Source organism: Scomber scombrus, chromosome 21, assembly GCF_963691925.1.
Source record: "Scomber scombrus chromosome 21, fScoSco1.1, whole genome shotgun sequence".
In the NCBI taxonomy this organism is placed as follows: Eukaryota; Metazoa; Chordata; class Actinopteri; order Scombriformes; family Scombridae; genus Scomber; species Scomber scombrus.
The window spans coordinates 18,953,757-18,976,877 of record NC_084990.1 but is presented as its reverse complement, the minus strand read 5'-3'; the positions used below and the strand labels follow the sequence as shown (position 1 = coordinate 18,976,877).

The window sequence follows — 23,121 nt, the reverse complement described above, 5'->3', positions numbered from 1 at the left end:
GTTTGTTTAGAACCTCAAGCAGCTACCCAGCGTACAGATAATGAATGATACTTTTAACATCAGGCAGTATCTACAATCAAAGTATTCAAAATGCTCCATGATAGACATTTTGATTTGAATTCAAAGCACCCCTAAGATCTTTAGCATCACGCAGAAATGAGAGTAGAAACTGGGCTGTGGTTCAAGAAAAAAAATTGAAGTTGTTGGAAAAAAGTGTGGTGGACATCTCCCGTCACTTTAAAACAGTAATATTTATTTCACACTATCTGCGGTGGAGGTGAAAGATAAAAACCGGACATGTGTCTTTGTCTGGAATGCTGCTTATGGACAGCCGGCAGATGTTCTTGGGGTCCTCGCCCTCTGCGATCCTTTGATGTGATGAAATGATAGGGAATTGGCTGGTGTGATTAGACATGAAAAGCTCTAATTGTTTGTACTGTTTAAAGTACGAGATTTAAAATAAAAAAAATTAAAAAAAATCAAGAAAAGAAAGAAGTAATTAGAAAATCACTTAAAAACCAAAAAATGAGTCCATGTTTACAGGTCCGCACACTAACACGTACTAAATCCTCAGACATGTTTGCTTCAAACCTTCAAAACTCTTCTCTCTTTAAACATGTGTATTCTAAATCCCAGAAATTAAAACATTTTTATATTCCTGCTGCTGCACACTAAAGTCTCCTTTGGGTCTTTCTAAGCACCACTGTTGGAGACTGCAGTACTCAGTCTGGCCAAAGAGTGGATCACGTCTCCTTTTCAGTGATGTGCGCTGGGCTGAACCCACAACCCTTCTCCCTCTCTTTATAGTGGTCTGTGCAGAGCTACTGGCAGCAGTTCAGCTGGCATGGACCCTCTTTGATTAATGGCCTGAGTGTGGGACAGTGAAGTGCTAAACTGTCCTCATGTTAATCAGCCAATTAATGCCGAGCAGAGCCGCATTACCTCTGCCCTGCCGATAATCAGTCCGTTTGCCTGTGAAGATATGGGCAGGATCTGGGAAAGCTTACTGCGGGACAGAGGCATGCTGTACTTTGACTGCTTGGGCGATGAAGAGAAGGATTGAACAAAAAAAAGAGGATGAAAAGTGAAATGGAGAAAAACATAAAAAAAGGCTTAAAGTAGATGATTATTCTTAGATGCTGCTTTTTTCCCCTAACTCATCTGATCAAAAGGAGGCTTTGACAGAAGCTGTTTTACATCCACAAACAACTTAAGAAAAGTTTTTTAGTGCGCCACAAAAGAAAAATGAGTGTTTGTTCTGTAAAGGAGAGTCTGAAGTCGTTACAGCAGGAGGCCTGAGGGAATATGCACCTAGTGTTTAAAAGTGACGCCACACTTCATCATGCATGTCATATATGTCCCATCCTATCACTATTTTCATCATTTAAGCTGCACTGTGACCATGCTGCAGTGCCTCCTAGTGTGAGGGAGGACTCGGATTACAAGCCAAACTCTTGGTGGATTGCAATGGGGATGACAGCAAGCTCAAAAATGAAAGATATTTAATCACAGGTCATGTTTGTTTAATACCACAGAAAGAGCACGTACCATTTACGACACCAGATTTTGATTGATAAACGTGCCACTTATAAATGTAATCTTTTGGTGAGTTGGCCCGAGTTTGGAATATTAGTCTTTATTTGCAGAAAGTGGTTTGGTATTATTTGTCATAGATCCAGACATTGGGCCGTGCTGGCAGACATTCATTTTCACTCTACTGTAAACATATCAACTGTGCAAACAAGTCAAATTCCTTTCTTGGAGTGCTGGCCGGTCATATCTCTCGTCTCAGCCTGATAAGTTAACGTTCTTACTAATGAGGGAATTTCACTCCAGTTCCTGATTACCATTAACTGGGCACACACTTGACTCTGTTCTATTCAGTCTTACATACTGTGGGAAAACATATCAAGTGAAAGCTGAATACATAGAGCGAGGCAGTGTGTGTGCGTATGTCTGTGTGTGTGTGTGTGTGTGTGTGTGTGTGTGTGTGTGTGTGTGTGTGTGTGTGTGTGTGTGTGTGTGTGTGTGTGTGTGTGTGTGTGTGGTCATTTGTTTAAAAAGAAATAAACAGTCCTTTCCGCCATCAGTAGGCATTTGCAAATAACTGTGCGGGTGAGACTGACATGACATGCAAAACCTCTCAACAGTTTGGGTGCAGTTGAAAAAGCGGCATGTGCATGACCGTGTGTATGTTTGAGAGAATCAGAGTGTTTAGATTTTTCGTCCGCAGCTGTGTCTGACCACAAGGAGACTGGAATGGGTGTGAATGCGAATGTGTGTGTGTGTGTGTCAGCTTTAATACTGCCCCGATATGGCTCGTTGTAGAGATCCTGTAGAAAGGCAGCTCTTTGGAAATTACAACTGATAAGAAGTGAAAGCGTATGAAGGCCCTCACTGTTCTCTTAAATGTGACAGCACCCATCAGCACCTCTGGCAGATTTGTATTTGCGGCGGTGACCCGTACCAAAAATCCACTCCTTCATCTAGACAGGCTCATTCAGCGAGCCTTTCAAATCAAAATGATGAGGAACGAAGATGAAGACAACGACACATAGTGAGCTCTAGTTCAGCGTGCAGCCGGTGTTAACATTACCTTATAAGGATATTACGTTTAAATTTGGGATGAAGGCCGACTACCTTTTAATAAAATGAGTCAACTTAACAAAAAGCTGCTGTGATTTTCAGTGCTTTTGTTTACGTCCACCGGCTTTAACAGGAAATTCAGTCATTTCATTGCAGTTACTCACAACCTGAGACGACCCAACAAGACTTTTAGTAAAGATAAATAGATTAACAAACAGATAACACAGCTGATTCCACGTGTTCTGTTAGTTTTTACATATTGCAGGTGAGCTAAAAGCAAAGTCAAAGCTCCAGCAACACTTGTAGCACATTACAAGCAGTATTTAAATAGGGTAGTAACTACGCTATTGGAATACTGCTTGTTATGTGTTTTATGATGACCCTGATGAAGGCCCAAGCCAAAACGCGTTGGTCTAATAATAAAGTTGTTCTGCGCTCCAAGTGTTGCTGTAGCTTAGACTATTTTCCCTTCTCTGTGCAGCTTGGAAATAAGTGAAGTTGAAGAAACCTCTCCTTTGCTTCTACAGGTGAACTAACTAATCACAAAAACTGGTTTATTTTTCAAGTGCTGTAGTTGTCTTTTTTCCCCCTGGCTTGTGTTTAGCACTCTGGCATGCTGAGATATGCGTCACAGGTCTAATACTGCCAGCCTTTCCTCCAGCGTAAAGTAGTTTCTCTGGACATACCTTGTAAAATCCAACAAACTGAACATGAAGTGACATTGTTTAATCAGCATCTTTGTTCTCCTTCCTATTCTCCTCGCCAGCATTTTCTGCAAACTAGACTCCTGATAACAAGCACGTAGCATAAGTTGGTCAAATGCAGAACAGTTTGCTTCAGGGGGAAGGCAGGAGAATAATATAAAAGATCATAAACTTCTACTAATAACCTAATATGTGTGCAAAACAGACTTTTAATGTAGATTTGCAGGCTCTGTCTTTTCAGTCTGTGCAGTGGACTGAAACTGCGTACGTAGTAAATCATATCCTACAGAGCTTCATAACCACCACTTTCTGGATTCAAATACGAAAAGACGATGACAGCACATGGTAAATATCAATGGTCTGCTCTCAACTGGCTTCGAGCGGTAGGAGGGAGTGCCCCTCAACCATTACATGAGGCTGGTGTTAAATAAAAAAAAGCCCTCAGAGTGTTAGATCTCTGATTATAAAGCTGCGGTTTTCAGCCTATAAACCCGGTTCAAGACATCTCCTGGTGTGCTAACCCCGGTCTTTTCAGTGTAATGTTTTTGACTGACAGGAAACAGAATGGGTAAAAGATTAAACTATGTTTATACAGAGGTGGAACATTTGCTGATGCTCTAAAAGTAAGCGAGCAGACAGTCAACAGTGGCAAAAAGCAACAACAGCAGTAAATAATTGATCCGTGAGTTTCAATCTCGGTTGCTGCAGCAGATGGGAGGAGGCTGTGTGAGCAAGGTAACAAAGTTCCTGTCAGAGTCTGTCTTCCCCCACAGCCAGAGCTCTGCCCCCGAGACCCATCCTGTTCTCTGCCATATTCTCCGTATCCCTGCGCTCTCGCTATCCCCTCAAGTGGAAAGGCAACCAGTTAGCTTCTTGACGGGTTCGAGAATTGAGCTGTCAACTGTCTCCCCCATGAATGTAACAGAAATTCTTCCTGTCAGGATGTGGCGTGTCACAGCTTCCCACACGTCTGAATGGGAAGAGTAAGTGCTGGCACAGTTCCTCAGAGAGATATTGCAGCAATGGTCACAAACCAAAGAATGACACGGTTTAAACCTTGATTATTGACAGGCTAAATGGTGAAATCTTTCATCTAAATAACCGTTTCCAGTAAATGTCAGTTCAGATGTTTATTTAATTGGTTTCATCACATTCATATGAGAAAGAATGTAGAAAGCTATGTGGCTATGTTGTCTCAAAGTTAAAGAAAACACAAGTTGTCTATAATCTTAGCATTTGCTTCTACAGAGAAGTTGTTTTATCAGACTTCTTAAAGCTTAAAAGATACATTTCTCCCTCTACTTTATAGTAAACTGTATAAAGGGTGCACCTCTTAAATAAAGAACACTATTTCAGAGTAGTAAAGTGCCATTAAAACTGTGGGCTGCTGAAATTGGAGCCACTCTTCCCCTCCTCTGCGTGTCTCTTCATAAGCAATTATTATAAGAGAAGGATACAGATAAAAGGTCTACAGACAGGAGAAAGAGCAAAGGCATATGATACCCCCCAAACAGCAGCACTACCAGAGCACAGACAGCGGAAATGTTTAATCCCCAGGATATGGGTAAGGTAGACAAAGACATTCAGAGTAACACACACACACACACACACACACACACAAGTATAACCTCTTATGGTCCTGATGTGTATCATCTAAAACTGATTACAGTTGTGTGGGTGTAAAATGAATGGCAGCACAGCAGTGGTTACTTCCTTCTATTTAAATGAATGACTGTACGATGACATTAATGGTGGTCGGAGTAAAATGCCTGTGTTAGCTTTCAAGTCCTTTTTTGTGTGTTCATGGCCGTTGTGTTGGAGGCATGTAGGAGGTCTGATAATGCCACTGACGATGAGTGCAGCATGATTCCCGGCTGAAGTGGATCATGAATGATTATACAAGGTCTCCTTTATCACAAGCGCCAAACTGTCCATGGGCAGGAAAAATAAAATGCAGATTACCTTCAGCCATGAGTTTGGGGAACTTATAAAAACAACACAGGCTTAAAGACTGAAGCCCCTTCAAAGCATAGTTAAGTCAAAGCAGCCACACTTACATCCTTTATTGTTGTGGGCTGACAATGCTGCCCTGTTTTTAAAAGCTGGCTTGAAACTGAGCCTTGGAAATGAAAGAAAACTGTTAATATGTGCAGTGTAATGTCGGAGTTATGTCAAGTTTGTCCTAGACATAAACAAAGAAAGAAAAAGTGTGGTTTTACAATCCCTTTGTGATCCCAAAGTAGGGTTAGCTAGAGAGTAAAAAGAATTGCCTCATATAGTAGAACAAAGCATCAGAATAACCTCATGTTCATGTTGCACACACCCACAGACACACTTTGGTCTGTCTTGTGAGCGGTAATCAGCGGTTTCTACATGACAGAGTCTGACACACTGCCATGTCATCATATAACTGAAGATCCTTTTAACACTGTGCAGCGTCTCTGAAGCAGAGACAGACAGGAGACCACACCCGGCCCAGCAGGTGAGCTTCCTCAGGTGAGAGAGGAAAGCAGGTGGACCAAAACGCATACAGAGCACAATTAATGCTATACTGAGGCACAGACACAAAGAGTCAGACTTACTGAACCTCCTTTATGTTAATCTGATGGCAATTTAACATGTCTGAACAGTGAAACGTGCTTATCTTCTTCATGCATATGCATTTAAGGTGAGATAACACAAATAACAGGAGGAGATACAGCGTAGCTAAGTTTATTCTAGATTTACTGTGGTTCACCTTAAAAACAGCAGCTGCAGATTTGTGCATGAATATTAAGAGAACATTTTGAGAGAGAACAGAACTTTCTCATTAACTTGTATCCTATTGAGTTAGACTATATCTTGGAAAAGCGTTCCAAAATGTGAAATATTTAAGATTTCCCGCCTACCTCTGACACTGAACGATCTTAGCATGGTTACAATCACCATGACAATAGAGTCTAAAAAAAGGCATTTCAGCTTTTAAATGTGACGACTGTGAGCAAAACTGAAAAAAAAGAAGTGTGGTTTATACAAAGCACAACCTTTTTTGTATGCTAAATATCACCTGTAGCTTCTTCTTCAAATGTTCAGGGTGCTGTGTGATCATATAATGAATGAGGACCTGGGTGGCATTTAGGATTCAGGAAATATACTCTGAATAATAGTCATTGGAGACCAGGCGAGAGCCCTTTTCAAATTTCAAGTAATAAGAGCAGAAGCTGAAAGCACGGAAGTAATTGCTCAAACTACAGAGTAGTAAGAATTGACAGCTGGTGTAAATCTAAGGTGCCAGGCAATAATGTGATGTCTTCATAATACTCAGCCCATAAAGAGAACAATACAATAGTGTGGCAAAGGGATCTCTGATGATCTTTTTTCAGTAGATGAGGTGCAATGTGCTGCATACATATCCAGAACATCCCTTTATTTTAATGCTTGTAATGCTTTCTAAGCCCCATCCACAAATCATAATGATGGAGAAAACTAATATTAATCATTTAAGTTGAAGCAAAGAAACACATTTTACTCAACTACATTTATCTGACACTTTTAGTTACTTAAGATTAAGATTTTACCTACAAACCAATTGTCAGTTTGTAAAATATGTTAATTACCCAACAGAAGGCTGTATGGAGTTGTAATAATTTGCCAATGTGTCCATGACCATCTGACCACATGAATACTAATTCAAGCTTAATTAATACTGCCACTAGCAAGCTTTAAGATAATACATGCATCTTTCACCAAGTGGCAAGATGGATAGACTAATGAATTTAACCCTCTGTGTGCCATTTAAAAGGAACCCCCAATCAGGGCTGCACAGGTTGTAAACATCTTTGAGACATCCAAAATAACTGCTGCTCGACTATTTAACTAAATAAATAAACTTGACTTAAGATTTTGAGAGTGTGAGATGAACCCTAGGCTTGGGGAAAAGTCTTGGTGCACGTTGGTAACCATTTTGTTTTCCAGCAATGATGCCCTCGCCCCCAAAAGCTGAATCAAATTAGCATGCAGTGTTGGCTCACGGGCACGCCATAAACAGAGCTGCTTTTGTTAATTATCCACGGATCTCAGTATTACAAAGAGTGTTCCTACTTGCCTTAGGCTAAGTTACCTTCAAATAGAGAGGGCAAACTTGAGATTCATGGAAAAAATAAAAACTGTACACAGATATATGAAAGTGATGCCCTAAACAAACATATTTTTAAATCAATATTCTCATCAGCTTTGAAAGGAACATAGCTTTTGTTCATTTTTTAGCTACTGTAAAAGCAGAAACATCCATGAATAAACTTGACACGTTTGAGGTGGTTTTTCTGTTTATCTGATCTTTTTGCTTTAAGTTTGCGATGTATTACAACGAAGTGAACTCAGTGAGCAAAAAAAAAAAAAAACCCAGCATAACTATTAAGTTTCATTGCAAGAGAAAACAACAGGTCATTTCATGAAATTTGTTATCCACTTTTCTGGCATTGATTTTAAAGCAAAATAGAACCACAAATCAAAACACTGTGTGCATTCATCTGGCTAACGTTAGCATTGCAAAATACATTAAATCATAATACTCTTACTTGTCAAAAAGGCTCATTTTGAGCTGTTCGACTAAACAAAAAACATTCAGATTCATGCTTGGCAACACTCTGATTTTACATCTGGTGGGTAGGCATGCAAACCTTTGGCCCCAATCTGCTCAAGTTCACCAGTGCAAATGATCCCTTCTAAAAAAATTGAGTTCATCTTAGGCTACCCATTATCACTGACCGCAATCTGCTCCAGTGACAAAAGTGCCAGAGGAACAGTTTCTCTGTTAGACATACAGGGAAGGGGGGGTTCTACACTGACTGCTTCTATTCACTGATACCTCCACAGTGGATGTTAATAATAAAAAGCCAAAAGGAAACTGAAATTGAGACAAAGAGCATTAAAACGAGTGCGTAATCTATACATTTCTCCTGTGAATTTTTCTGAGAGAACATGCTCATAACCTGTTGAACCTAAATATTCAAACTCTATTTTTAACCTGCTGAGAAGACTACTGCAAACAGTAATAACCAAGAGAGAAAACAAACACATCAGATGAAGTGTGCTGGTCGGTGTAACAACATTTACTCAGCTTGCATGAGGTCAGCCATTGCCAAATTCAGTGTGAGGTGTAGAAAGGTTCACTGGTGCCAGACACTGCCGAGGTGGGTAGTTTCCCCCTCTGAGTCAAGTCTCAGTGGTGTCTGCATCTTGTCATGTTGGTCACTGAAGCCCATAATCACAGTGTTTTGTCAAAAGCTAAAGGCTGATTATGGAGGTGGAAAGGAGGGGGCTCCACCTGCCCATCAGTCATTCATGTTCATCTCCTCACAGGCAGAGGCAACTCTATTGTGGTGAGGTGTGTTTGCCCAAACAAGCAGTGGCAATGGAAGCTCAGAGAGACTGTGTGCATGTGAGTAGAGGTGTGTCTCTGAGTGTGATCTCGACAAAAGATGATGACATGTTGCGGACAACACTAATGAGAAACCTCATTTTCCTCTTCCTTTGAAGTAAAGACACCCTGTTCTTTGAGAAGAGGTAAAGAGCCCATTCACATAAAGTACATTAAGTATGAATATATATATTACCCATCATCTGTGTTGTGTGTAAAGTGCTAAATAAACAAAGCTAAGTTCTGAATATTGATACAATATGTGCTATATAATTGTATTTATCATTAGTAAAAGATGAACACTATTATGTTCATCATCGATTAGTCAGCCAGTTATTTTCTCTATTAATCAACTGCTCAATAAAAAGGCAAAAAAAGGAAATCAGCACAGAAACAAAAATGATTGCTGTAACACTGAATTTGTTTTCTGAGAGCGTTTGTTCCCTTCAGTATACTAATGTTGCCTAATGCGTCCATGGAAAAGGGAGAGGTGACTGAGATGCCACAACAAGCATGAACAACCATGTGCATCCCGTCAAAAAAGACTGACTTACTCACGGTGTGTTTACGGCCAGCAGAGCAGACCAAGCAGCATTATGTCTCTTCACTGAGGCTTATTTTCATTTACAAAACGGTTTTTCCTCATCAAGTCCGGATATATCAGACCGGTGTGCAATGATCATAAACAAACAGCACGCCCGAGTCAGTTATGACGATCATTGCAAAATTACCGAGAGCTGCACACAAGGCAGAGCTGCTGATTGGCTGTCAGAACACCTCTGAGTCTGCTTTCTCCATTAGAGGGACGAAGAGGTGAAAACTGCAACCAAACACTGTCTTTTAAATAATTTTGATGACGAGGAGCTGGACCCTGGATTGTGTTCAAGCTGAGTAATCAGCATAAGTTAAATTAACACTCTACAAGTATTTCATTAGATTGCTGCTGTTGACTGCCAACACTAATAAAATGAATCGCCTGTAGCTCTGTCCATTGACTTTATTCAGTTTGGTCTTCACAATTAAATGTTTTAAACCCTCTCCTATGATTGTATACGGGTATGGTCAATAGCATCACTGACAGCTGCTTCCTGAACTTTAAACTGAATTTAACACTAATATCACAAGCAGGACTTTATCAGTGCAGCTTTGGCACAGCTTCTCAATGCACTGCGTTTGTGTAAATAGCACAGACACTTTCTTGGCCACACCGAACACATTAAGATGATCAGTTCTCACTTCAACTGCCTCACTGATGCCAAAGTCTTATAAAAGAATTGTGATTTTAATGAAACACACACGGATACAGACATAAATAAATAAATAAATAAAGACATTATTGGACAGCAGAATATTATCAACATCATTGTATCTAAGCCTGACATTTTTGCCTGGCAACAGTATTTGCTCTTGCTTCCCCTCGGGCATTTATCTTGGGGGTATATATTAGCTGGATTTACCCTTCATGACTTTATCAGAGGAAAGCATCCGTCTCCCATCTGAGGCTGCAAAGAGCTCCATTTGTACAGCTTGAAATGGATTGGCACCCCGCGGTCGACAAAGACAAAAGGCTTTAAAGAAATTAACTATTAAACAGGGCTGTCTGGTTAAATATTCATTTTAATCCAGAACTGAATGAGATACCCATCGAGTCCTCTTCGTGACATCTCGCAAGGCAATTAAAAGGGAATTTCAGTCTCTTCTCGCAGGCCGAATTAACAGCTCGGTGGGGACGATCAAAACAAAAACTCTGAACTATCAGTGTCAAAGATCAGCTTGCTCTCTTTGTTTTAACTAAGCTGCCGGAAAACAAGATCTTAAGAACAGCATCTGCATGAAGGGAAGGGATCACAGTTGAGTTAAATTGGCCATTTGGTTAAGCTTTTGATGTGTTCAACCTTTAAGGTGCACCTCAAAAACATTTCTAAAACACCTTGACAACAACAACTACAGTATAGCCAGTAGAACTAATACGACAAGCACCAACATTGTTACATCTCCATCTATCTCTGAAGGTTTCCACACAAGAAGAACAAATACAGTGAGTCCTTAACATAGGGGTTAATATAAAGGCATCCACTGCAATTCATCAAATGGACCGCGGTATGAGAAGGTGGGTTAGTTTTCAATAGGAATGAAAATAAATTGCACAGAAAGGATAGCGATGTCATCATACTGAAGATATCCTATAGCGCCTGTTTGAAGCCGTATCTTCTGTCGCTTCTTCTCAGCAGGAAAAAGACACAAATCTACACTGGAAGGGTTTCATCATCTTTGAAGAGCGCAACGCTTGGTGGTGTTTTAGCAGCTACGAGGTCTTATTACAACTAATGATCCTCTCAAGAGGTACCATGTGAGGTTCCACGAACTTCAACGAGAGGAGCCCCTATTCTGGAAAATTGTAGTGGCAACCTTGACTGTAGGGGCCCGACTGCCAGACTTGCCTAAGGTAGACTACTACCTCCTACAGTGCTGCTAATGGATGGCTACACTTTCAAGCTGTCTACAAGAGTAATAAGAAATATCTGTGGAGTCAAGCAGGTAAGCATCACTATAGTCACAGCCCTAGACCTGAATGAAGTCTATTAAATGTTTAACACTGTGGTATAAAAGAAATGGTTGATTGTTGTATATAACACAACCATAATGGTGTCCTTTAGTGAATGGATCAGTCATGTAGAGATATTGTTTTTTTTACAACATACAAATGAGCAAAATGAATGCCAGAGCATGTGACCTTGCACATCTTTCCTACATGCTCACTTTATGTCTTGGTACATTACCTGTGAAGTACTCCCGATGCATTCAAATTGCATCTTTAAAAATGGAGTGAAGGAAAGAGTTTATTAAAACTATTATTGGTGACTTAATGTGATCCTATTATTCCCTTTTGTCATTTCTTTTCGGTTACAATTTTATTCTATCAGATTAATTTGAAGTTGGCTATAATCACATCATTTAAAACATAGCAACTAAAAAAAGGTAAATTTATGGCGGCATGTCTGATTACTGTCCTCTAAATTAAGCACTATATGTATAAAAAACACTAGTTATAATGTCGTGTGACTGTTTGTGGATGTAAACGGCCTCAAACAAAAGCCGACAGTCAAACGTTTAAACCTGATTTCAAATGTTTTACTTAAAATCCACTGAGCTACTGTACATTCACAAAGACTCCTGCACATTCATGCATTATAGGTGACAGGCCTCTCACAGGGATTCAATATTGTAATGTGAGGGAATTTCCAGGCTCCAGTTCGGATCGCATTTCAGGTGGCAGCGAGTTGACCTTCAAATGTTTGGACAGATAGAGAAGACTGTCACTGCAAACAATAAAAAGATGGCAGTCAGAGATAAAGATCTCAACTATGAGAACAGGCCTGCATTGTATCAGCATGTGCTTAAAATATTTGGTGCACTGAGGTGTTATTAGATTCTGAGGACCTTGACAAGGCTTTTAAAGATGAAAGCATGAGCCTTCAAGAAAAATAGTGGCTTCATATTATGATGTTAATGCATTGTGTGCAGAGAGTAAAATAATGTGCTGTCATTTTGAATCAGTCAGTTCATCTACAGTTCAACATGGCTTTAGGAATAATTTGAATCACTGTAAAAAAGGTTCATTACACAGATTTTTCCATACAGATTACTTGTATTTAACATTCAACCTTTTTTTTAATGATCCTTATCAAATCAGGTGTTTTTATCATAATAAACATGGATATTGCGTCTTTTAAAATGTTTTTTTTTGGTTAAACTAAATGAAACATGTTAATATAAAGTGCTGATAACACAGAACTCTCCCTTAACCAATTGCCACGCTCACTCAGGTGCTCATACACTCTAAGGAGCTGACCAAGATGCACGCAGAAGAAGGCATGCAGGAGGGTAAATAATGCATGCCTGCACAGGACAGGAGAGGAGGGCGTAGCTTGGAGTGGTAGGAGTGGATGGGCTGGGGGGGCTTGTGGGGGCTCGCTTATGCGTGCCAGCCTCAGACAGCTCACCGCAGGAGAGACACAGACACAAAAGAAAACTCACTGTCACGGTCACGAAAGCAGAAATGACACTAGGCAGCCACAAAACAAGCCGGCTTGAATTTTCATCAAAACAAACAGGCGAGCTGACATGGTGTGACTTACACTATAGCCGCTGTCAAAATAGTCGAGCCACACTTATTTGACAGTAAAAGGCCATATCAGAGCTTGTTTACACTGCTGGGGACCTCAGACATCCCCGGGGTCTTTGAGGCTCCAGCCTGAAACTCTCGTCTGACCCAATTATCCAATTAGCTGATGTAGTGGCCAGACTGGAAGGTGATGACAGCTGGAACACCTGCAGAGGCCGTGCCTGGTGTGGGGCCCCGGGGTCCTGAACGCCAGACCAACCAGTACTTTTTTTTACCAACGTTAACCAGGATTCTCTCCTTCAGAAACAGAGAGCTGTGTAATGAAACTGTTGGTGAGACTTTGAGCAGGCTGAGGTATTTCTGTCAGAGCAGGGTTATTCCTTTTCACTTAAAACCCATTGACGCAGGCTTTAAAGGCAGTCTAAGCAACACAAAAGGTGTGAGCAAAACATAGCATGCTCAACAGTTCTTAATTCCCAACCGATGATAACTACATCACCTGGAAACTAAAATAATTACAACCTTCTGCTGCAACTGTCCTCACTGACTAAGACATACATGACAACATTAAGCCTTTTGACTGTGGTGACAAACTGTAGACCGTGACATGCCATTGTTACGTGACTCCGGGTGCTTACACCCTTCCGTTAGTTGCCTAAATAGAGTAAGATTTTAAAAAGAAACCACAACATTTCTGTTTGCGCTGCAGGCACTTCCCGATGGGACAAAGAGCAGCCTTGGCTTTTGACAGCTCCACTGAAGGTCTGGCTGCCACTTCCAAGAGGCAAAGCATTTTCCTCTCTCCCTCAAGGCATTTTTCCTCCTTTCCTCAAGGTAATTTAACAGTTGTGTGGTCACATACTTGCACACTCCTATGCCTCTTCAAATGCAGAGAATTAAGGGATTAGGGTGGAGCAGAAGAATCCATAGGAAGTGATCTCGTGTCTGGGCTTTGATTTGTTTGTCAATCTTTTGTTTGATTTTTCATTTGAAAGATGTCTCGCTTTGATCACAACTAACCACACTAATAGTGAAGCACCGTTTTTTTCAAGATGAAAGGGAGTAAAACAGAAAAACGTTGGCAACACATCTGAAGTAAGGATGTTTTTTCTTCTCAATTCACTTTGCCTTTTTTTTAAGATTATGAAAATCAAATGGACGCCCGAACTGTGAAGATCAATCGCACTTTTGAGGCTGCATCTTTGACAAAGAGCTGAAGGGCAATCCTGAGTATATGAGTCCGTTGCAAAGAGGTGCAGAGTGTGCCGCCACAGTGGAAGTGCAACGGGCAATTATGTGTTACACATGACATCTCTTGTGCTTCTGTGTGTATAATTACACTGAAGAAAAATTCTTCTCCAAACAAAGCAACACTGACAACTCCTGTTACATCGCATGTAGAAGGGCACATACTTATCATACCAGACAAGTAGAGAGAGGCAAGGCATCTAAGTTTACTCTTCTAATGATGTTTATCCTTTTAGAAACCTTATAAATTAAAGAAAGACTGTATCTGATATCCTACTTCAAAGTCATTTTCCCTTCAAGACAGGTGGCTAATTTATCTGAAACTAAACATTTGCTTATTAAGACTATGACGACAAGGCGTGCACATTGTCCCTGCAGAGTAAGACAGAGAAACAAGGGATATGGGAGCGGAATGAATCTCATTTGTGTGAAGGCTCAGGCTCACATACGAGCAACTAGCCACAAAAAAGCAAGTGACTTGGCCTCGAACGCAGCGAGCACTGATGAATCTCAGGCTGAGAAGCACAAGGCCATTTGTGAAAACAGAGAGAGAAACGTTACGGTCATATTCCACAAGGATCTTTTTACACTTCACTGTATATTTACTTACAGAAACTATGTGAAGCATTTCAACAATACCATCAATTCTAACACTTCTTATCCACATTTATAATGCACAATTAACTCTTTTTAGAGATCCCTCATTTTGTCATATAACCACTTTATTTCTATCTGGAGACTCCATCCAAACATTAACATATCAACCGTTTCACACTAATGATTTATGGCTGGTCTACTCTGGCTCAAAACATACAAAATCAGCAAATTCTATGACTGCAAAAAAACAGATTTATTCATTTTATACATTTTTTATGCTTCATTTATAACCCAACTTAGGATTTGGTAAGATTTCTAGAAATCTTTTGTGGAAACAAAAGCTGGAGGGTTAAAGCTTTGGAGCTAGTGACCCAGTTACAGTGAAGATAACACACAAGATGCCAATTCTCACAGGAGCAACGCTGCAATGGTCATGGAGCCAAAATTTAATTAATCACAAAAAAGAGCAAGAATTTTGAAACCACATACCAGTGAAAGGCGTACCGGACACTAAACTATTATTCACACACACACACACACACACACACACACACACACACACACACACACACACACACACACACACACACACACACACACACACACACACACACACACACACACACACACACACACACACACACACACACACACACACACACACACATATATATATGAGGGTGGCGGTAGACATCTAATGTTCCCTGCAAGTTTAAACACACTTATCTAATTTGCAACTACATTTTAGGCTCCATCTGCTGTGAGCTTCATCTTCACCCACGCTTCCCCTTCACTGTAGGTTTGAAACTAGACCTGACTGTAGGAGGCCGAAAGAGAGGGGACTGCGAGGCAAATAACATTGTTTAAATGAAATATGAAACCATGTCATATCCTGACCTCAAGCTGAGTTAGTGGAGAAAATGAAGACTGACAGGACTGATGTGAGGGTGGGCCAGTAGATAAAGGGACACCCACGGTACAAACAGTGGCAGCCGCCTCTTATATCACTCAACGCTGTGAACGTCTTGCAGCTTGACTCTGAGGCTATTCTCTTCGGTACGAGGAGAGGGAGACATTTTTCAAATACCTGAAAGATATTTACACACCTGCTCAGTGTGAGGTAGAGGTACACAGAGGAGTTGGAGCACGGTTCTGTTTCAAACCACTGAAGAGACAATACGATCTTACACTGAGTGCTGGAATGATTGACACTATTCAGGACGACCACAAAAACGTAACTCTGTAAATATTTGCACATTTATATCCACAGACGTAACCTCCTGAGATGAGGCATGGGGGGGGGGGTCAGACTGTACCTATAGTACAGGATGCAGGCTCAGGTCAAAGATGACTAACTTCATTATTGTTGTAAAACAATGAAGACAACCTGTGGAACGTGGTGGTTGATGGCAGGCTTCGGTGGGAGGTGGAGGGGGGTGGGTGGGGGTGAGGGGAGGTGGAGGTCAGCCCTCAGGGCAGAAACCTGCGGTGTAATCAAGGCCCTTGCCAAATTACAGGCCAGAGACACTACTACGCAGAGTTTAATCGAGGGCTGAGGGAGAGGTCACCCATTATACTAATATTCTTGAGTCACGGAGCACATTCCAACGTAAAAACGTCAACACTAGGAAACACAGAGAGGCCCTACTTATTCTAGGCATCCTAAGTGTCTAGGCACACCAGCTCCTCTTTGTTTATAGCTACAAGAAAGCTTTCAGCAGGGGAATAATAATAGCATTACAGTCTGCTCGATGCATTTTGGTGATGTTTAACAAAAGAGGAATGTAAAGTGGGTAAAAAAGTGCATGTGCTGCCTCTTTCAGCGTTTTTTAGAACACAGGCAACATTGAGTGGGAAACCTGTGGATGTCAACAAGCAAGTTCCTGTTTGTGCAACATGTCAATAAAAATGTATTATGCATTACAAGATCAATAGATATCTTTCCAGCTCAGAGATGACTCTTCACTTTCTTTCAAAACGGAAATTTGTATTTAAAAAATAAACCGATTAAAGACCAAAAACATCTGTACTGTTTTCTGCAGTACTTGAAACAATTACCCACTGCATGTGTTTTTTGGTTTATGGGATCTTTGTAGTTTGAGTGCATCAGCAGTGGTTAATTATTCATTTTACACCATATTAACAGTTTATTAGATACACCTGTTTAACCTTATCCTGCAGCGACTTCTATCTTTTTGAAGTTTATAATGTTCAGTTTTTGTTGACATCTTCAAACAGTCATGGTCAAATTCTACAGTATTTTAACACACACAGACTGACATATCAAGTTGTCTTCAGCTGAAATTAATTTCTACGGCCCAAACAAACTAAAAGCGATAATTGACGCGGGTCATTTGATGCTCCTGTGGTGCACTGCAGGCATCGTTGTATTTACTGCTGCATGGGTTGGAAGTAATGAATGAATGAAAATGCAGAGGGAATAAAACTAAGAGCATCTGCTTCCACAGCAAATCATCTGTTGAGTGTTTGATGGTTATTTATTTGTGCTTTAGAAGCTAACCACCATGAAACAATCAGAAAATAACGTTTTATTTCTCTCATTCACTCTACTGCTGCTCCCTCTGCTTGCTCAACCACCACCACCACGTGCTCTCTCTCTCTTTCGCCTATAGAAATTACAGCGTCGTCGGGTCCTCATTTGATGCTCCGAAATGAAAACAAGGTAAGAGTACTTTAAAAACACAAGTATTAGATGCTTTCAGTGAGTTTGGACCATTAAATAACTACTACCATCAGACTTTCCTCGGTTTGGTATGCACCCTGAACCAAACAATTACTGTCAGAATAGTCTGATAATCCACTTACTCTGACATGCGGAACAATAACTGTAACGCTTGAGTTCCACCTGGAACTTTTTGGCAGCGCTCCTCTTAGCCGCAGCATGCAGGTAGCATGCAGTATGCTCATAGATGGATGCTTGACAGCTTAGCTAACTTAACGTAGTTCCCCATGCTCATGTAGCGTCACTGCTGTCATTATTATTAAAATATACGCTGCTATCCACATATGTAAACAATATCTAATCTCCCCAGTCGCCCCCCCTCTCTGTGACAGTAAACTCTGAATGAAGCTGTTTGGAAGAACTATAAATATATATGACTTCCAACATTTTCAGACCACACATTGTAAGAACCACTTCTGAGTGACCGTAAAACAGCTTTAAGCAGGTGTCTTCACTCCTGATAAACAGAAGGTTTGATGTCTTTTTCCACTGCAGAACAGCTAAACTGTTTCAGTAAAAGTTACAGCAAATGAGCCACTGTTGGAAGTTTCCATTTTTCACAACAAAGTTCCAAAATGTAATTTTTATCTTTTTTTTCCTGCTGTATCCTGAAACAGGACTAATAAGCTGATGATGAATGACATTCACCATTCTTCATCATGTTTTACTCATTATGTAGTATGACAATGTACAGAGTCAAATACAAAACACACTCATACATATTGAAATAGACATGCATGGCATGAAGATAGCTGACCTGGTTGATTGAGTTGGCAGTACACGAGGCAAGGCCCGTTCCCAGACAAGCCACGAAGAAGGTGACAGGGTCAAAGGGAACTGGAGCCATTGCATAGCCAGCTGCTGCAGTCGTAACCACCAGTGCTGAAAACAGCAGACAAAAGTAATAGAACAAATCAAAACAGGAATTTAAGAAACCTTTCTTCATGCATTACTGCTTAAAGTAACAGGTAAAGAACACAGTGTGCTCCAATAGTCAACTAAGTTAAAACAAAATTTGAGCAGCTGACCTTTGTTACATGTCATTCACCTTCACTATCTCCCCTTGTTTCCTGTTATATCTCAACTGTCGCTATCCAATAAAGGCATAAAACTGCCTTTAAAAAATGTGTTTAAAAACGAACGTTGTTAATCCATATGCTCAGTATGTTCCAAACACTAATAGTTTGTCCTCAAAAATAGCTAAACACTATTTATGCACCAGGCTACACACTTACCACAGCTCCAAAACTCCACTAGATTGCATATTTAGAGATTTATTCTGAAAAACACGGGTTGTTTGAAACATACTAAGCATACGTATCAACAGCAGTGGATTACGCTGCAGGTCTTTTCTTGTGTGACAATGGCTCAAATCTGACACAACAAGGAGCACACTGATGCACAGCAACACGCATGAACTCACAGACTTAATGAATAAATTACATTATTGACTGCTTTCTGTAATATTATGCTCTGTGCTATGATGTAATCTTGCTGCTAACACAGCTCTAATCTGTTTATGGTAAATAAGCAGGGGCTTTTGCACCTGTGGTGAGGAATTTATGTCTACTTTTGCTTCATTTATCTGCCTTCTTCACCAAGTTCTGACATAGTCTCAGAGGTGTACATGATTCTGCACCACATAGGCCTTTATCTTAATTATTTGCATGTATCAACTTCTATCTGTGAATATTTTATTTCATATGACATGATAAAAGGTGCATCTTGTATTCTACCTGTGAGTTTGATTTTGGCGAGTCTGGCGTAAATATCCGGCAGGTCGCCCAGATTAAGCTTCAGCTGTTTCCACTGTCTATCCAAACGTGCCTCCCTCGCCTTCTCCGTCTCCACGTGGACATGTGGAGTCTCGTCTACATTCCCAACCGTACTGGACATGGACGTTTTTGTTAACGCTGCATCTTCTGTGGCGGCCTTCAAGGTGGATATTTCAGGCTGTGCCTTACTGGTGGCATCCTCTAGCTGTGGATCAGCGTCTGTGAGCACAGGATCGATAGCTGGTACTCTCTGGACCTGCCTTTCAACGCTGTCATCTCTCTCGTCCACAATTGTGAGCACTGGAGCCTGTTTGGGGATGGCTCGTTGGTGAAGCTCACTGTTGCTCTTTGCAACATACTGAGAGAAAAAAAGGTAGACAAGGTGGTTAATGGGATCATGTACTGTTACGGCAATAAAACCTAATGGAAAAAGGAACTGCAAAAAATCAGTACACCTTCAGGGTACAGAAAGAAAATGCATTAATAAAAAGTAACAATGTTTTAAACTGCATAAGAGGATGAAATGAAAACAGTGAGAACTGGGCCCAGTGAAAGCTACCTGACGTTTCAGGAAGTTGAGGTGCTGGTACGTCAGCCAGTTTGATGGATCTCTTCTGTGCAGCTGAATAAGGCTGCGAGTGGTTTGGTTACATCGAGGAATATTTTGTGCCAACTTCTGTTTCACACTGACACCAAGCAAGCCTACAAGAAACATAATACAAAATGTTTAGACCTTAAAATATATACTACTGGTCTGGTTTTATTCCATCTGTCATAAAAGCAAACTTGAGCAACACTGAAAAACACAGAAAACCCAAATACACAGATACAATACTGCATGGAATATGGAGAGACTAGTTATGACATCCTAACTAAATGATATCCTATCTTGGTTCGAGACCTCCTAAAAAATATGGTAATACGGATGACTGCTGTGCCTGAGCTCCAGTTTGTGCCTCTCCTGTGTTATCAGTAATTATTTCAGCTGCACCTTTTCATCAACTCATTAATTGACAGAAAACTAATCGTAGATAATCAAGTCTTATTTTTTCAATACGCAAAAAATATCTGGTTCCAGCTTCTTAAATGTGAATATTTATATTGCATTACTCTTTGCATACACCATGCATCCTGTTATGTACACTGATATGAAAGGGATGCAGTGCAATGCTACCCTGCATTAAAGTTTATTATACAGACAGATATTTCTTACTTTGTCCACTACGTTTATATCCATATAGGTAGACCCAAAAATAGAAACGCTGCTGCATTGCGGATTACAGCTCATCTGCACAACAAACTACAGCTTTGAAAATGAATAAAACATTGAACCTAAAACTACAAACAGCTTTAATAAATCTGAATGTTATGACTGCAGGTATGTTGCAAACTGTAGGCCAGCGTTGATTTAAGTGGAGTCTCGCATTACGTGGACAAACATAATACCAAGAGCTGTCACATAACCTGCCAATTACGTTATAAAAAACCTACATAAACAAGACTTTTAAGACAGCTTTTCATGCTGATTTATAAAACACAGTCACACAGAAAACAGCTTAATAGTTGCGATATAAAATCCAGCCAGTAATGAGCTATTTTTGGTATCTGCAGATGTGGATGACTTCTTTCTAAGGTCACTGCTCGTCTGTTACCAAATATCCCACAATAGCATGATAGCATACCGGCTAGCACACTAGCATCCGCCTCTGCTTCAAAGGCTGTTTTCAGAGGACACAGAGTACAAAATGACACCAAAATGTAACGACAGGTTAAACGACATGAACACCTTATCGCTGGTTTTACCTGACAGTCTGCTACATGGCGTTTTATACATGTTCTTCACTCATAAAGTCGGCTCCGTCTCGACCCCTACACTTCAGCGAGCCGCCATTTTGACCTCGTGAGGTAAGGAGAAATACTTCCGGGGCACAATACGTCAGCCGGTGTGTGTGTGTGTGTGTGTGTGTGTGTGTGTGTGTGTGTGTGTGTGTGTGTGTGTGTGTGTGTGTGTGTGTGTGTGTGTGTGTGTGTGTATTGCAAGCACGCTCACAAGTAGCAAAGCATTATGCCAACCAACGATAGAATAATACTATTACTTGAATAAAATAAGCATATAATAATAATAATAATTATTATTATTATTATCATAATTACTTATTTAATGTAATATTTTTCTATCTATAAAGTAAATGTCTGTAAGAATTGTATAATGATATTATCAAAAAATGCAATACACAAACTGTTTAGAAATAACAACAATAATCATGATGATGATGATGTAGCCTATTATATATGAGTAATAAATTAGTATTATTAGTCAATACTTCCTTGGTACTTTTATACTTCAGTACTTTAAAAAATGTAATTAATTTAAAAGTTTATAGACTACTATATTTGTGTGAATAAGAATAAAACCTTGCTTTGGGATTTGGTCTGTGAAGAAGGACTATGGTGCATCTCATTTTCTTTAAATAAATGTGTGACCTTCTTTCACTACATTATCTTATGTTCCTGTCCTTTTATTCCTGGTGTTAAAGAGGTTTCACCAAGGACAAACAGAGGTGGTAAACCATCCAGATCCTGATGTAACTCACCTCATTTCTTATACTAGACTAGACTAAACAGTAGGGTGCATTAATTAAATATACAACATTTTCTGTGTGAAACAGAATCTCTGTTTTTTTTTTTTTTACTGAGGTAACATTTGATGTTATAAAAGTCCATACTTCAGGTAAGGTACCTCCATTATAAAACCCAAGAGAAATCCGAATTTTTACCCACATTCAAAACAACTGTGTTTGTTTGTTACTGAAATAATTTGATACATCTTATTAATTTTATTACTAAATATTTGCAGTTGCTTTTTCATTGATAAGTTAATTCAAAATTAATTGAAAAGGAATTCAATTAATTTAGGTCAGCCGAATTAAATGTCAAGATGTTTAATTAAGTAACTTTATTTAAAGTGTAGAATCACAGACATCTCAGTAAACCTTACAAGAAGGTAGTACACATTACAGATAAATAGATTGTAACACATGAAAACACAGAAATAAAATCTGTAACAAACACCAGTTGGAGTTTTATGTTTTCAGACACCCGGATACCAGAAAACCACTGTCACTGACCAATAAATCTAAGTTGAAGATGGGATTCATTTACTTTGAATTGCTATCTAATTCAATGTCTGGCCTTTTGCCTCCTGCCCTTGTATGTCCTCTGACTAGCCCCGACATTTGGCCTGTTATTTATGTGTATCATCATCTTGTTGGCCCTGGCTGCCATGGCCAACAAGATGGAAACCTTTTGATTAATATGCTCTTTACTGCTTTTACTTTTCAGTGTTGGTTTATTCAAACAAATATAATAAAAGAATATGACTGTGTTTTTAATTTCCTCAAACAATAACATTTTACTGCACCCAGAGGATGATTATGATGTTTTCTGATTGGAGTGATCATACATCAATATAAAGAAACAAAACACATTCTTTGTGGTGGTTGCTAATTACATTTCAACTGAATCCAATCATTGTTTACTGCACAAGCACAATTTATTATTCAGTAATAGTACAAAGTCATATGATGCTTATGATTTGTTTTATGCATGGCCACAATGCAAATAACCTTTACAATCACAGGTGCTATCTATGAACTCAAATCCCACTGCAATACAAGCCGAGCATCCCATTCTCCTGATTCATCTCGTTCATTCCACTCTACCGCCAGCCCCTCCTTCCCTTCTAAGATTACATGGTGTAATCTTCATGCACCATCAAGATGCAGCGGCTGATGAATGCCAACAATACACACAAGGCCATCCTAGATCCAGTACAAGAGCACCTTTATTGCAGCAGATAACCATTATGTGCTGTTCTACAAGATTTCATTCTGCACTGACCCGGTCAACCTCTTTAGGTTTGGTTTTCATGCGAGTGCTGAAAA

The 23,121-nt window shown here is 39.9% G+C and overlaps 1 protein-coding gene across 1 annotated transcript in view; it reads right to left on the bottom strand.

The window, feature by feature from the left end:
- Positions 1 to 21,068, bottom strand: part of LOC134003921 (protoheme IX farnesyltransferase, mitochondrial) — a 33,680-nt gene extending 12,612 nt beyond the window's left edge. The window contains exons 1-4 of the mRNA XM_062443276.1: positions 20,981 to 21,068; positions 19,737 to 19,879; positions 19,139 to 19,535; positions 18,160 to 18,284 (exon numbers count right to left, since the gene is read on the bottom strand). Coding sequence (XP_062299260.1) covers positions 18,160 to 18,284; positions 19,139 to 19,535; positions 19,737 to 19,879; positions 20,981 to 21,011 — 696 coding nt within the window. The 5' untranslated portion in view covers positions 21,012 to 21,068. The remainder of the gene's footprint in view (positions 1 to 18,159; positions 18,285 to 19,138; positions 19,536 to 19,736; positions 19,880 to 20,980) is intronic.
- Positions 21,069 to 23,121: the final 2,053 nt, after the last annotated feature.